General features: G+C 34.2%; 1 protein-coding gene across 1 annotated transcript; it reads right to left on the bottom strand.

The window, feature by feature from the left end:
• Nucleotides 1-717: 717 nt before the first annotated feature.
• On the bottom strand, nt 718-10,517 carry LOC149833040 (uncharacterized). The gene is made up of 9 exons (XM_090013356.1): nt 10,317-10,517; nt 3,348-3,559; nt 2,762-2,822; nt 2,598-2,668; nt 2,378-2,502; nt 2,013-2,245; nt 1,370-1,468; nt 1,010-1,131; nt 718-898 (listed from the first exon to the last, which is right to left on the bottom strand). Exons 1-9 carry the CDS (start codon nt 10,515-10,517, stop codon nt 718-720), a joined length of 1,305 nt encoding a protein of 434 aa, XP_089869482.1.
• Between the last annotated feature and the right edge of the window lie 4,130 nt (nt 10,518-14,647).

Genomic DNA, 14,647 nt, shown 5'->3' with positions numbered 1-14,647 from the left:
AGGAGAAGAGGACTCGAGAGGGCGACTGCAAAAAATGAAAGGGGGAGAAAAAATGGTTCAACAGGGTTTAGGGTTTTGTGTGATTTTACGAGGGGTGAACATCGGGTCTAGATCAAACTCGATTCAGGCCCGACCTGAGGAACCTAATATATGTATATATAATAATAAAAATAACAATAATAATAACTAAAGAATTTCTATAAGAAAATAGGAAAAGTAAATAAAAACAAAATAAAATAAAATAAAATAATGCCAAAAATTAAACTATTCAGTTTTAAAAATAATACTTCATTCAATAAAAATATTTTCCAAGATTAATCTTATGACTAAAATACCATTTTTTTATGAAAATATTTTAAGAACCATTAAAATGTATCTTACTAAGTTTGAAACACCTCAAAAATGCCCAAATGAGTTGGTGATTTATTAAAATGATTAAATCAAATATTTTATTAGTATCTTATTTAAGTAAATGATTGAAACGACCATTTTACCCTTCTTTGCCTGAAAGGTAAAATTAAGCTTATAAAACACACAAAACATAATAAAAGTTAAAAACATATTTTCCACCTGAAATAAAGCAATCCCTTTATTTATTTTCTCTTACAAATTTATAGGTTTTACATCCTACACCCCTTAAAAGAAATTTCATCTTCAAAATTTTTACTCGGATACAAATAACTGAGGCTACTTCTCTCTTATTCCGGCTTTGGGTTCTCAAGTGCACTCCTTGGTACCATGATGCTGCCAAAGAACCTTGACAAAAGGAATGCTCCTGGTTCGCAGAACCTGTTTCTTCTTGTCAACAATGCGAACATGCCTCTCAACAATAGATATGTCCTCCTGAATATCCACATCCTCGAACTGAATGACCTGAGAAGGGTCGTGAACATACTTTCTGAGCATGGACATGTGAAAAACCTCATGAATCTATGAATACTATGATGGTAACTCTCTGCGATAGGCTGCCTTGCCAATCCTTTCTAAAACTCTGAAAGGACCAACATACCTTGGACTGAGTTTACCCTTCTTACCAAAATGAAAAATGCTCTTGGTAGGAGAGATCTTGACAAACACATGGTCATCAACCTTGAAAGTAAGCTCTCTACGTCGATGATCCACATAGCTCTTCTGACGACTATGTGTTGTGCACAAATGATCATGAATAATTTGTATAATATTGAATTGCCATAGGAGACTCCACACTATGATTCCCGATATCATCCCAATAAACTGGCGATCTACATGGCCTTCCATAGAGTGCCTCATAGGGTGACATGCCAATGCTCGCTTGATAACTATTGTTATATGCAAACTCAGCGAGAATCACAGGACTATCCCAATCACCTCTTCAATCTAAAGTGCATGCCCAAAGCATATCCTCAAGGGTCTGAATGATCCTCTCAGGTTGACCATCGATCTGAGGGTGAAATGTCATGCTAAACTTCAACCTCGCACCCAAAGCTTGCTGAAAGTGACCCCAAAAATATGAGTTAAAATGAGTATCATGATCAAATATAATCGATATAGGCATGCCATGCAAACAAACTACCTCCTTAATATAAACATTTGTAAGACTCAGGAGTCTGAGTCACATGAATAGACAAGAAATGTGCGAATTTGGTCAATCTATCAACGGTTACCCAAATGACATTGTGTTGTCAATGAGTCTTAGGTAGTCCCATGACAAAATCAATAGTGATCTCTTCCTATTTCTACAACAAAATTTCTATAGGCTGTAATAGACCATCAGGTCTCTGATATTCAAATTTGACTTGCTGGCAAGTTAAACACTTTGAAACATAAGCTGTAACATCTTTTTTCATGTCATTCCACCAATACCTCTTCTAAAGGTCCTTAAATATCTTGATCATGCTAGGGTGAAAGGTATATCAGGATTTGCAAGCCTCATCAAGGAGCTCATGTCTCAAAATGAGATCGCTGGGTACCCAAATATGGTCTCTCATATCGATACCTCCATCCTCTCTAAGGTGGAAAGAGGTATCGCTTACTAGGGTAAGGGACTTCAATTTCTCAAACTGAGGGTCCTTCAACTGCGTTGCAATAATCTTATCAAAGATATCTGATTGCATGACTAGACTAGCAAGCTTAATCGTGCCCTGACCCACAATAAAGGGCCTCCACACAATAAAATACTCTAATAGATTCCATCTTCCACTAAGGCAACAAGATAGAACACTACTAGTCTTTTTGTTAAGCGTATCGGCTACCACATTTGCCTTACCTGGATGATAAAACAAAGAAAAATTATAATCCTTGATAAATTTCAACCATTTATGCTGCCACATATTTAGCTTATTCTACGAAAATAAATACTTCAAGCTCTTATGATCCGTGAACACTTCAAACTGCTCACCAAACAAATAATGTTTCCATATCTTCAACGTGAAGACTACAACGGCCAACTCGAGGTCATGTGTTGGGTAATTACGCTCGTGCACTTTCAACTGAAGCATCTGAGAAAACATGTGCCAGAAGCATCTGAGAAAACCACAAAACCACCATTGCCTGATGGCAAAGACAAAATTGGAGCTGAAGTCAGCTTTTGCTTAAGCATCTAAAAGCTCTTTTTGTACTTATCAGACCACTGGAACTTGACTCCCTTCTTCAGAAGTTTCGTCATTGACAAAGCAATGCGAGAGAAATCCTGAATAAATCATCGGTAATAACCCGCCAGACTGAGAAAACTCCTAATATCTCGAATATTTTGATATTGTTGTCAATCTAACACTGCCTCAACCTTGGCGGGGTCCATAGCCATGCCATCAGCAGAAATCACGTGGCCAAAAAAGAAGACTTGTCTGAGCCAAAGCTTGCATTTAGAGAACTTAGCATAGAGCTGATGCTCCATAAGAATCCCCAAAACAACACATAGATGCTCTTGATGTTGAACTTCATTCTTTGAATAGATCAAGATGTCATCGATAAATATGATCACATAAGAGTCCAAGAATGATTAAAAAATGTGATTCATCATATCCATAAATGCAGTTGAAGCAATTATGAGTCCAAATGGCATCACCACAAACTCATAATGCCCATAACGAGTGTGAAACACAGTCTTGGATATATCCTCTGCCTTAATTCGTAGCTAATGATACCCAGATCTCAAATCAATCTTTGCGAAGACCAACGCAAATGCACAAGTAACACATATATTACAACAACGACCACACAAACAAGCAACACTACAATCATACACACATAGTTATAAAGTAATCTTTACCCTTGCCTTCTGCAACTAATTGAAGATGTCTTTGATATGAGGTAATGGATATTTGTTCTTAATAGTGACTTGCTTAAGCATTCGATAAACGATACATAACCTTATAAATCCATCCTTCTTCTTTACGAAGAGAACGGGTGCTCCGCAAGGTAACACACTTGATCGAATAAAATCACGCTCTAAAAGCTCTTGGAGTTGCTTTTTTAGCTCCTCCAACTCACCTGGTGCCATACAATACGGAGCCTTGGAGACTGGATCAATCCCCGGCAAAAGCTCAATGCCAAACTCAACATCACAAAGTGGATGAAGTCCCTGTAATTCGTCTGAAAAAACATTAGAATAGTCATGCACTACCTCCAATTCCTCCAAAGATACGACCTTAGGCTCCTTAGAAGTCAAACACACAAGAAATACAATATCTCCTCTGCTCACATACCTTTGACCCTTTAGAGATGAAACAACACGATATCATAAAGAAGGTCTAAACACATAATAAGCAATCTCGAGACAATCAAATCATGATAAGACCACTGTGCCTTTAGGATAATGGATAACCACATAGTGCTCGTAGAGCCAATCCATGCCCAGAATAACATCAAATGCAGTCATGTCAAGGACAACCAGATTAGCCGACAGATTTTGCCCACCCAACTCAACTAACAAATGAGGTAAATAATAAGTACATATATAATTATTGACTATAGGATTACTAACATTAAGCACATGCTTTAAAGATTCTACAAGCAACTGTAACTGACTAGCAAAATGAGCGGCAATAAAAGAATGTGTAGCTCTACTATCGAATAATACCAGAGCGGCTCAACCAGCAATCAAAATGCTACCTTGGATCAAATCATTGTCCTTCTAGGCACTCCCAGATGCTGCATAAACATGACCTGCTAGCTTCTGCTGCTCTCCCTGATGCTGAGGTTGCTTCTCTTTCACTACCTACCCAACTGCTCTCTTCTCATCGTTCTGCTTCTTAAAGCAGTTCTGAATAAAATGTCTACCTTTGCCACAGCAATGGAAAGTGGTTGAAGCTACGGGGCACGACTTGCCCACATGAATACGAGAGCATCTACCATACCTCTCATCACAAATAGACTGTCTTTAAGTCTGCTGACGTTGCTGCTATCCTCTAGCTCTCTCAAATGGCTTCTTTGCAGGTGGTTGTTATCATCGCAAAAATTTTCCCCTCCCTCTGAGAGAGAGAGAGAAACGATTCTACGAGTCAAACTCGACCAAAATTTTGAAAATTGGTTTTGAAAATTACTCGCCTCCATTTTAAAATTTTTGTGGAAAAAATCTATGGAATGGGATCCGCCTGTTGGTACGAGGTTCAACCGTTCATGGCGCCTTTACCAGGGGTAATTGAACCAAGGATCAATAGTGTGCTTTAACTAAGTTTAATTATCTAAATTATGCTCTATTTTTCTAAAATGCACAAAGAATCAGGCATTTGCTATGAAGTTATGAAAAGATGCACATTTTGAATAATATGATGTTTGCTTCTAAGATTTTGAAATTCTTAGAAAAGGGATTCTCTGGAAACCAGGAATTGCATTAAAAGACAACTTTTAAAGGGAAAATTGATTCTCAAAAAGATTGGAACTTTGAAAATATCAATTTTTGAAATTTGAATTGCTTTTTCTGAGAAAATTGATTTCTAAAGAGGATTTGAGAATTCTGGGAAAATCAGTTTCAGAAGTAATGCAAAGACTTTGAGAAAATTGATTTGTGAACTTTGAAAATGAAATTGAGAATGTCAAAGCATTGGAAAATCATAATTTAAATTTGGAAAATACTTGAAATATCATTCAAAACTCAGAGTTTTGAGAAAATCAATTTCTGAGAAAGACTTAGAAAATTCTGAGAAAATCGATTTCTCTGAATTGAATTGAAAGCATATGATTGTTTGAAATGATTGAAATGAATGAATATGGATTTGAAAGATATTTCTTTGAGGAATTGGAGAAAATCCTTTTGAGTTTTTGAGAAATGTAGTGCATTTTTGAAGTTAGCCTAAGAGTGTAGGCTGAATGTAGCTAATACAAAGATCACAAATCTTGGTTTCATTCGTATTCTGACTATGGCCATAAATACAAATTCCACTGAGTTTGTCAACTTTCTAAGAGCTTGTGCACGTGCCATTTGTGTCAACCATAGTGGATTTGGAAAATGTGCATGAATGACAAATATCAGATATTGAAATTTATGAAATTAAACTATATGCAATGCAAACCTTAATTCTAAGCAGGAATTGAAATTCTTATTCCAAATTTATTTATAATTTATATCACTAATTGAATTTAAATAAAAAAATAAAGAAAAATACAACCTTAAATATTCCTACAAAACTAGAAAACTTGTTAGTGAAGATATGTTGGCTTTTCTAGATTTATCCAGTAATGTCCAGAAATTATTGGATTTTTTTAGATATAAGTCTTTTTCCATGATTTGCCTGATATAAACATAATGACATGAAATAAAATTGAATAAATAATAAAGATAAATACCTTTAAAATTCATAATTTGAGGAAAAATGACAAAAATACCCTTGAAAACAAGAATATGGCCTTGAAATCAGGGTTTTTTAGAAAATATTTTGGTAACACTTTGGATTTAGGGATTAAAAAGACTCAAATCAAAGTCAAATCAAATATGAAATGTCCTAGCATGTTTCTAAATATGTAAAAACCCTAAAAACAAGAATTTTTATGAAAAAAATAACACAAAAAACATGATTTTGCTAGTGTTTCAGGATCCTGCGGGCACCCTGTTTCGCAATATAATTGATTCAAGCATCAAATGAATTCTAAAATTAATAAAAATTGACACATGGACTTTTGATAACCCTAAATTTAAATTGGAATCATAAAAATTTATTTTTAACATTATTCCAATTCGAAATTATCATAAAACCCCTAAAATATGTTATTTTTACTCGTGGGCACGTACCTATCATGATGTCAGACCCAAATCAGGGATCAAATCATCATAGAAATTCATAAAATGTTACAAAGAACTAATAAACAAAACAACAGAGATTCTCTTTTTTACAGATTAGAAAAATCATCTTCGGTTAGGGATATATCATTCCGGCAATCCGTACTTGAATTTAACAAATATAAAATCTATCAAAATAGATACTTCCAGTTTTAAATACAGAGAAAAATAACAAGTCACATCAAAAAATTCTAAAATTTTATTAGTGAATAGAAGATAAACATATAAATAGTTTTTTTTTATAAATTGTCAATCAGATCTTTGGTTAGGGAGATACAATCAACGGAAGTTGACTTAGAGTTTGAATAAAGCATAACGAGTTCTAAGGAGTTGGTCCTACTTTATGACAGAGGAAAAATAGAAGATAGTGACAAAAAATTATGAGAACATTACAGTAAATAGTAGATTCTAATACAAATCTACTGCAATTTACGGATCATGAATCGAATTTTGGATGGCAAAAATATTACATATGCAACTTATACCTGAATATCAATAGGAATTTTGGGTAACAAAAATCACGATTCGACTTTGTATTTTTTTACAGGGTTCTTGAACCCCAAAACCTCTGATTTTTTTACAAGATCTTACTAACTAATCCATGGACTAACAATAAAAAAATCAGAAATTTCTACTAAATATTTAAATGCGAAACAGTGTGATTTCTATAGACCTAGAATCAAAACATACAAAAATCTAATAAAACACTAAAAAAACATATTTAAACATGAAAACTAATAAAAAATACATGAACAACCTAACAAAACTTAATTTAATGCTGAAATACATGAAATAAATATTAATATAATAAGAAAATAAAAATACAGGGAATCCATGGATGGAATTGATTTACCCTTTGAAAATATGGATTTAGCCCATTTAACGGGTAAATCTCATATTTCATTGGTTAAGAATATAAAAAGCAGCAATAAAAACGATTCTAATGGATTAGAATCCCAAAAAATAGCATTAAACAGGGTTAGATCATCTTCTTGGATCGAACTTGAGGTTCTTGGATGAGATCCATGGTTAAAAATCATGAACAAGGGGGGCGGCAACGAGGAAATACATGTATTTCAATAAAAAAAGTACAAAAAAATTATGAAATACGGTTAAGGGATTTTACCTTCGGAGCTGCAACTACAATGGAGAAGGAGAAGGTGCTGGAGAGGAGAGAGAAGCTCCAAGATTCAAAGAAGAGAAGAATAGGGGTCGACCCCCCCCCCCCTGGCTCTTTAAATAGAAAAATTAGGTCTAACCATTTTGGAAAGTTTTCATTCTTTTAAAACTCTATCTAAAGCTATTAGTGGGGGCCAATTTTTCTGAAATTTCCTAACCTATATGGACTCTAGCTAACCTAATTAAAATCTAATTAGACTCCTAACTAACCTAAAAGACTCCAAATGTGGCGCCACTTAGTGTGGGCCCACATTGGTTTTTAAAACTTTAATTTAAAACTTAAAAAACTACTAGTTAAAAACCGTAAATAAAAATAGATTTTCAAAATTGGTTTTTGACTCTTCTAAAACTCTAATCTAACTAGGACACTGACTAACCCTAGTCTAACCTTGACTTCTTCAAATGTGGCGCCACCTTGAGTGGGCCCCACTTGATTTTTCAAAAAGAATTTTAAAAACTTGAAAATGAGAGGTTTTTCAAAAGAGATTCAAAAGTAAACTTGAAATTGAAAGTTTTGAAATGACACAGAGTCCTAAGTAAGTCAGAACTCCTCTAGATATGGCACCAACAGAGTGGGCCCCACATCAAAGTTTCAAAAAAGTCAAAATAAAGACTGAAAATGACTTTGAAAATGGGTTAAAATCAACATATGGAATTCAAAGGTTTTGAAAATAGAGTTCTGAGCAAACTGAATCTCTGAACCAGAGTCTTGAACCAATTAAGACTCTAAGATTTTAGATTTTTGAAAGCAAAATGATGAAGTTTTTTGAAAGATTTTATCAGAACTGGTAAAATAAGTCAGAAAATACAGTCAAGGTTAGAGTCCTAACTCAATCAGAACTCTGAAATAGAGTCCTGAATCAACTGGAACTCCGCAAAATGACCTAATTCTTTTGAAAAACAAGTTAAGAAGGTGAAGATGGAGGTAAAACAAGATTCAGAATAGAGTCTTGATCAGATTAGGACTCTGAGACAAAGTCCTGATCGGACTAAAACTCAATATTTTGAGTCTTTTCTGAAAACAGATGAAAGATTTTGCAAAACCAATGAAAATAACAACAAACAGTGAAATTAAGACAGAGTTCTGGTCCAACTGGGACTCTAGGAACAAAGTCCTAATTTGATCAGGACTCTTAAAATTTTGTATTTTTGAGAAAACAAGCGAGATGATTTTGGAAAACAGGTGAAAATAAGATAGAAATTGAAGTCTGATTCAGAGTCCTGATCTGACTAGGACTTTGAAGAAGAGTTCTAATTTGACTAGAACTCTGAGAATTTTTTGGTTTTCTGCAAAGCAAATGATGAGATTTTAAAAAGGACTTTTGAAAACCAGTGAAAATGAAGTGAGAAAATGAACTCAGAATAGAGTCCTCATTTGATCAGGACTCTGGGATAGAGTCTTGATTCGACCAGGTTTTTGGAATAGAATCTCAAAATTTTGGAACTTTGTGATAGAAGTGTAACAATTTTGAAATTTGGAAAGATAAATGAAGAGATTTTGGAAAGATTCTCTCGAAATTGAAGTCAGAGTCCTTATCCAACTGGGACTCTTTGAATAGAGTCCTGGTTCAACTAAAATTTTGAGTTTTTGACTTCTCTTTGAAAGAATTTGAAAGATTTGGTTAAAAACAAGCAGAATAGTGATGAAAGATAGAGTTCTAATCCGACTGAAACTCTGGGAAAGAGTCCTGATCCGGTTAGAACTCTAGAATTTTGACTAAAATGGGAGATTTTAAAAATCAGATAAGAATGTTTTGAAAACAAGTGAAGGACATGAATAAAGGATGAAATCAGGATAGAGTCCTGATTCGATTAGAACTTTGTAAAGAGTCCTAATTCGAATGAGACTCTAAAATTTTTGCCAAAACGAAGGATTTTGAAAGTTTTTTTCAAAAACATGTAAAAAAATGGTAGTAAAAAATAGAGTTCTGATTCGACTGGGACTCTGAAAAAAGAGTCCTGATCCAACTAGGACTCTGAGATTTTGGCCAAAATGGCAAGAGTGAACAGAGAATGAGATCACCTCTGATTTAAAATCAAAATGGAGTTTTGAAAAGGCTTAAAAAGATGGAAAGACAGAGTCCTGATCCAACTAGGACTCTATGATTTTTAAAAAAATATATAAATGAAAGAATCCAGAAGTGACACCACCTAGATGGGTCTCATCTGAGGATTGAAATCAATTAAAATTGAGTTTAAAATGAATCCAGATTATTTTCTGAGAAAAATATTTCGAAATATAAGATCTTGGGGGTTGGCAAATGGAAAAATATCGATTCAAAACCCAGGCATTTAAAATTAATTTCGAAAGATAATTTTTAAAACTCGAATCTGGATTCAATATTTTGAAAACTAGAGTACTGGATCTCGATAATGAGATGCAATGGTATGTAATGTCATAAAATGCAATGAAATGATATGCCAAATGCATACAATGATATGCAATAACACATAAAGTGTAAACACTGAATGAGGGTGAAAATTGGGGTTGTAGTGGTGTGAATCTCGGCTTACCATGGAATTTCCTCTTCTGATAAAACTGTCCACCTCCAGACTATTGCCCCACTACTCTGTTCTGGACCTTCGAATTAGCTACCCAATCATCCTTAAGCACAATAGCCACCTCAATGGCCTTAGCGAGGGTCTTAGGTCCTCTAATAAATATTTTGGTTCGAAGTGCAGACCTCAAACCTCACATAAATTTCGCTGCTCTCTCCTCGTCAGTGACATATAAGTGAGGGCAAAAACACTTTAACTCTATGAATTTGGAGATGTAATCTGGCAAGGGCATAGCTCCCTGTTGAAGCTCCAAAAATTCCTGCATCTTCTTGGCCTTCTCATGCTTTGGAAAGTAAGCCGCAAAAAATACCTCTATGAACTACACCCAAGTGACGAGTTCGCTCTCGAACTTCACTTGGTAGACTGTCTCCCACCGCTGCAAGGCTTGTTCCTTCAATCGATAGGTGGCAAAATCCACCTTCCGATCCTCGAGAACACGAAGAACACAAAAGATCCTTTCTATCTTCCTAATCCAGTTCTCAACTATAATAGGGTCTACTCTGCCTTTGAACTCTGGAGGATCCATGTCCATAAACTTCCTATATCTGACATCTCTTTCAATGCCCTGACGATGATCTGCTAAATTCTATAAATTGGCCTCCATGGCATCCATAGCTGTCGATTGTCTTTATACCACCCCAACCATGGTGGCCAGAGTATCATCGTTGACTCGCCTTGCCTAAGCCATCTGGACAGACAAACAACCACACACAACAAAATAATGAGTCCTAGCATATTTTTAGGTTTTCCAGCAAACATCACGTGTTTTCACAACATATATAACAACATAATATGCAAGTGCATCTCAACAACAATTACATAACAAATATCATACCTGCGAAGGAGATCTTTCTCGAGACTTGAGGTTACTCTTACCCATACTCTGATACCAACTGTAATGTCCTTAAAAAATCCAACCTTTTAAAACTTTCCCAAACCCCAAATTTTGAGAAAAAATTAAAACTTTTCATTTATATAAACAATTCACATGGTTCCCAAAAGTAATATGCCAACAAGTTCATCTATAGCCACATTTCAACCATTCCAAATGCTAGACGGTCCTTTTGAGTGCAAGCGCGAGTGTATATTAGCCTCTCAGTATCAGATCCAGTACAGAATCATCCATAGACACAACCTGATTTGAATTATTACTCTAAGGGACTCCCCCATGAAAAAAAAGAAATGCAGAAGATAAAATATTTCAAGATTTAAGATAATTGAGGAGTTACATAAAAATTTGAAGTTCTAAACCATATTGTTATCATCGCAAAAATTTTTCCCCTCCCTCTGCGAGAGAGAAAACGATTCTGCGAGTCAAACTCAACCAAAGTTTTGAAAATGGTTTTGAAAATCACTCGCCTCCATTTTAAAAAAAAATTGGGAAAATTCCGTGGAATGGGATCCGCTTGTCGGTACGAGGTTCGATCGTTCCTGGCGCCTTTACCAGGGGTAATCAAACCAAGGATCAAATGTGCGCTTTGACTAAGTTAAATTATCTAAATTATGCTCTATTTTCCTAGAATGCATAGAGAATCAGGCATGTGTTATGGATTTTTGAAAATATGCAAATTTGAGAAACATGATGTTTGCCTTAGAAAATTGAGATATGCTTGGAAAGTGACTGGAAAAGTGCTTGAAAATGGAATTCCTGAGAAAATCATTGAATTTTTTTGGAAATCAGAAATTGCATTGGAAAATGAATCTTGAATGAAAATGGATTCTCAGGAGAACTTGAACTTTGAGAAAATTGATTTTGAGATTTGGATTGCTTTTCTGAAGAAATTGATTTCTAAATAGGATTTGAGAATTCTGGAAAAATCAATTTCAGAAGTAATTCAAGGAACTTTGGAAAAATTGATTTTGGGATTTGAAAATGAAATTGAGATTGTGAAAATCTTAGAAAATCATGATTTTGAACTTTGGAAATACTTTGAAATCTCATTTGAAAATTCAGAGTTTTGAGAAAATCAAATCTTGAGAAAGACTTGGAAATTTTTGAAGAAAATTGATTTCTCTGAAATGGAATTGGAAAATAATTTTGAAAATGATGCAAATTGAATGAATGAATGTATTTAAAAGAGAATTCTTTGAGGAATTGGAAAATCCTTTTTGAAATTTTGAGAAATACAGTGCATTTTTTAAATTAGCCTAAGAGTGTAGGTTGAATGTGGCTAATACGAAGATCACAAATCTTGATTTTCTTCGTATTCTGACTATGACCATAAATACAAATCTCACCAAATTCGTGAACTCCCTAAGAGCTTGTGCATGTGCCATTCATGTCAACCATAGTGATTTTGGAAAATGTGCATGCATCATATATCAGATATTAAAAATTTCCAGAAATTAAACTATATGCAATGCAGTCCTATTCTAAGCTGAAAAGTAACTCTTATTCCAAATTATTACAACTTGATATTATATTAAATTGAATGAAATAAGCAAATAAAAGTCTTTTTTTTTAATATTCTTGCAAAACTAGAAAACATGTTAGCAAAGAAATGTAGGTTTTTTTAAATTTATCCAAAAATATTGAAAATTATCAGATATTATTCAGATATAAACCCAAATTCATACCCCACTTGATATAAACATGAGAAATAAGGAATAAATTTCGAAAATAAACTTGGAAATTCAAAATTAGAGTAAAAAACATCAAAATACCCCTGATGACCTTGAAATCAGGGTTTTCTAAAAGAATTTTTATAAAATTTGGAAATTTGAAAATCAAATGAAATAAAATCAAACACAATATGATGAAATATGATAATATGCATGAAAATTTGAAAAATTGAAGTTTGAAATTTCGAAATTGAGGTCAAAATGACCAAAATGCCCCTGATAACAAGACTATGGCCTTGAAACCAGGGTTTTCTCGAATAAATTTTGCAAAAATGAGAAATTGAAATGCAAATGACATTGAAATTAACCCTAATATGACATGATATGCTTATTTATATTATAAAACCCTAAAATATCAAAAATATCACAAAATATCAAATTTGACTTGATTTTTGCCTGATTTTCTCTTCTGAATTTAAAAGTAAATTAACATACAAAGAAAATGAACTTGAATTTGAGCCAAATTTGGCATGGATACCTATACTAATCCTAAAAATAGAATGAAGCTCAAAAATATATATTTTTGATATTTTTTAATATAAAAAATTAGCTAGAAATCTTAAAAATAAAGTTTTTGCCTAAAATGCTAATTCTAAATTGGATTTAGGATGCTAAACTTCTATAAAAATTTCCCAAATTTTATGGGGTGATAGAAGACAGTTAGGAAAATATTTTTTCCTTTTACAGATTCTGGTTTTGACCTATGGTCGGAGCTAGACAGCTCCGGCAAGTCGGATCAGAATCCGACGACTCTAGGATCTAGGGCAGACAAACAGGTTTCAAAAACAATTATGGGGAAAATAGCAGACAGATGAGAAAATAGATGAAATTTTGCGAAAATGTCTCTGACAAACAGAGGAAGATCCTTATTTTATAGTATTGGGATTCGGGTTATGGTTTGAGAGAGAGCAGAGGATTATGAGAGACCAATCTCTGAAATTCTCAGACATAGGAATCGGACAGATAGGGAAATTAATTTCGGAAAAAATACTTAGGTTGTTCTAAAAATTTCCAAATTTTGGGAAACGATAGAGGGAAGGGTTAAAAACAACTTTTATGTTGTAAGTTTTGGCATCCAACCAATGGGTTAAACGAACACAGTAGGTTAGGGTCAGTCTGGACACTGACAAGGAAAAGTGAGATTTTCCCAAAGGTTTGAGAAAATTGATTTTTAACAGAACCTAAGTCTTGCTGTAAAAATCTAAAAAATTACTGAAGGACAGTAGATTCCAACAGGGATCCACTGTATGTTTTTATAAAACATTTGGATCATCCATCTAGGAGATCCTGGAGGTTCTTGTCTGCTAAAATAGAACCTGGAATTTTGAAGAGGGCAAAATCCCAGTTTGGGATCCAATTTACTAGAGAGAGTTCCGAAATCTGAGCGGACCTAGATTTTTGACAAGACATCACATACAAGCGGAGGGATTCACAAATGAATTTTATGGGATTTTTGACCGAGATTGCATGCATAAAATAACGACTAGATTCTATATTAAAACAAAAAACCATGGAATATTGGTAAAGCCATGTAAAATGAGTAAAATGCATTATAAAACTAATTGAAATGCATATTTTTAATTATGAAATGGCATGAAACATAAAACTAAAATGAAAATCAATAGAGGCATGTTTCAACTTTGATGTTGGCTACTAACATGAGAGATCCGATCCATCCACCGGATGGATCATCTCATGTGTGTAGCATTAATGTGCAACACATAGCAAAATGAACTTATTTATAAGGGAAATACAATGATTTTTTTTTTTTGAGAAAAACCAATAAAGTAGGAGGGGCTTACCTTAGATTTGGGTAGGAATCGGCTGCAATTGAGGCGTTGGAGGTGCTTTGAAGGAAGAGCTGGATGTCGGCTGGAGTAGTGTTGAAGATGGTGAAGCTTGCAGCTGCAACCTTGATGGAGTGGATCGGCTGGACTTGAAGGAGGTGATTGTGGCTCCAACAAAGGGGGCTACAATGGTTGGGCGTCCTCTTCAAGGTGCTAGAGAAACTGGTTGGTGCAATTAGGTGATGAA

The sequence above is a fragment of the Nuphar pumila genome, chromosome 7 (assembly GCF_984573655.1).
Source record: "Nuphar pumila chromosome 7, dmNupPumi1.hap1.1, whole genome shotgun sequence".
In the NCBI taxonomy this organism is placed as follows: Eukaryota; Viridiplantae; Streptophyta; class Magnoliopsida; order Nymphaeales; family Nymphaeaceae; genus Nuphar; species Nuphar pumila.
This window is presented reverse-complemented; position numbering and strand designations above follow the sequence as displayed.

Bases quoted from the DNA above. Each gene is read 5' to 3' on its own strand.
- LOC149833040 (XM_090013356.1), bottom strand. From the start codon at position 10,517: ATGGATCCTCCAGAGTTCAAAGGCAGAGTAGACCCTATTATAGTTGAG. The intron at 2,823-3,347 runs GTTATGTATCGT...GCTTTGGCTCAG, and splicing joins AAGAAGGATGGATTTATAAG to ACAAGTCTTCTTTTTTGGCC. The intron at 2,246-2,377 runs GTGAGCAGTTTG...TTTATCATCCAG, and splicing joins ATGGAAACATTATTTGTTTG to GTAAGGCAAATGTGGTAGCC.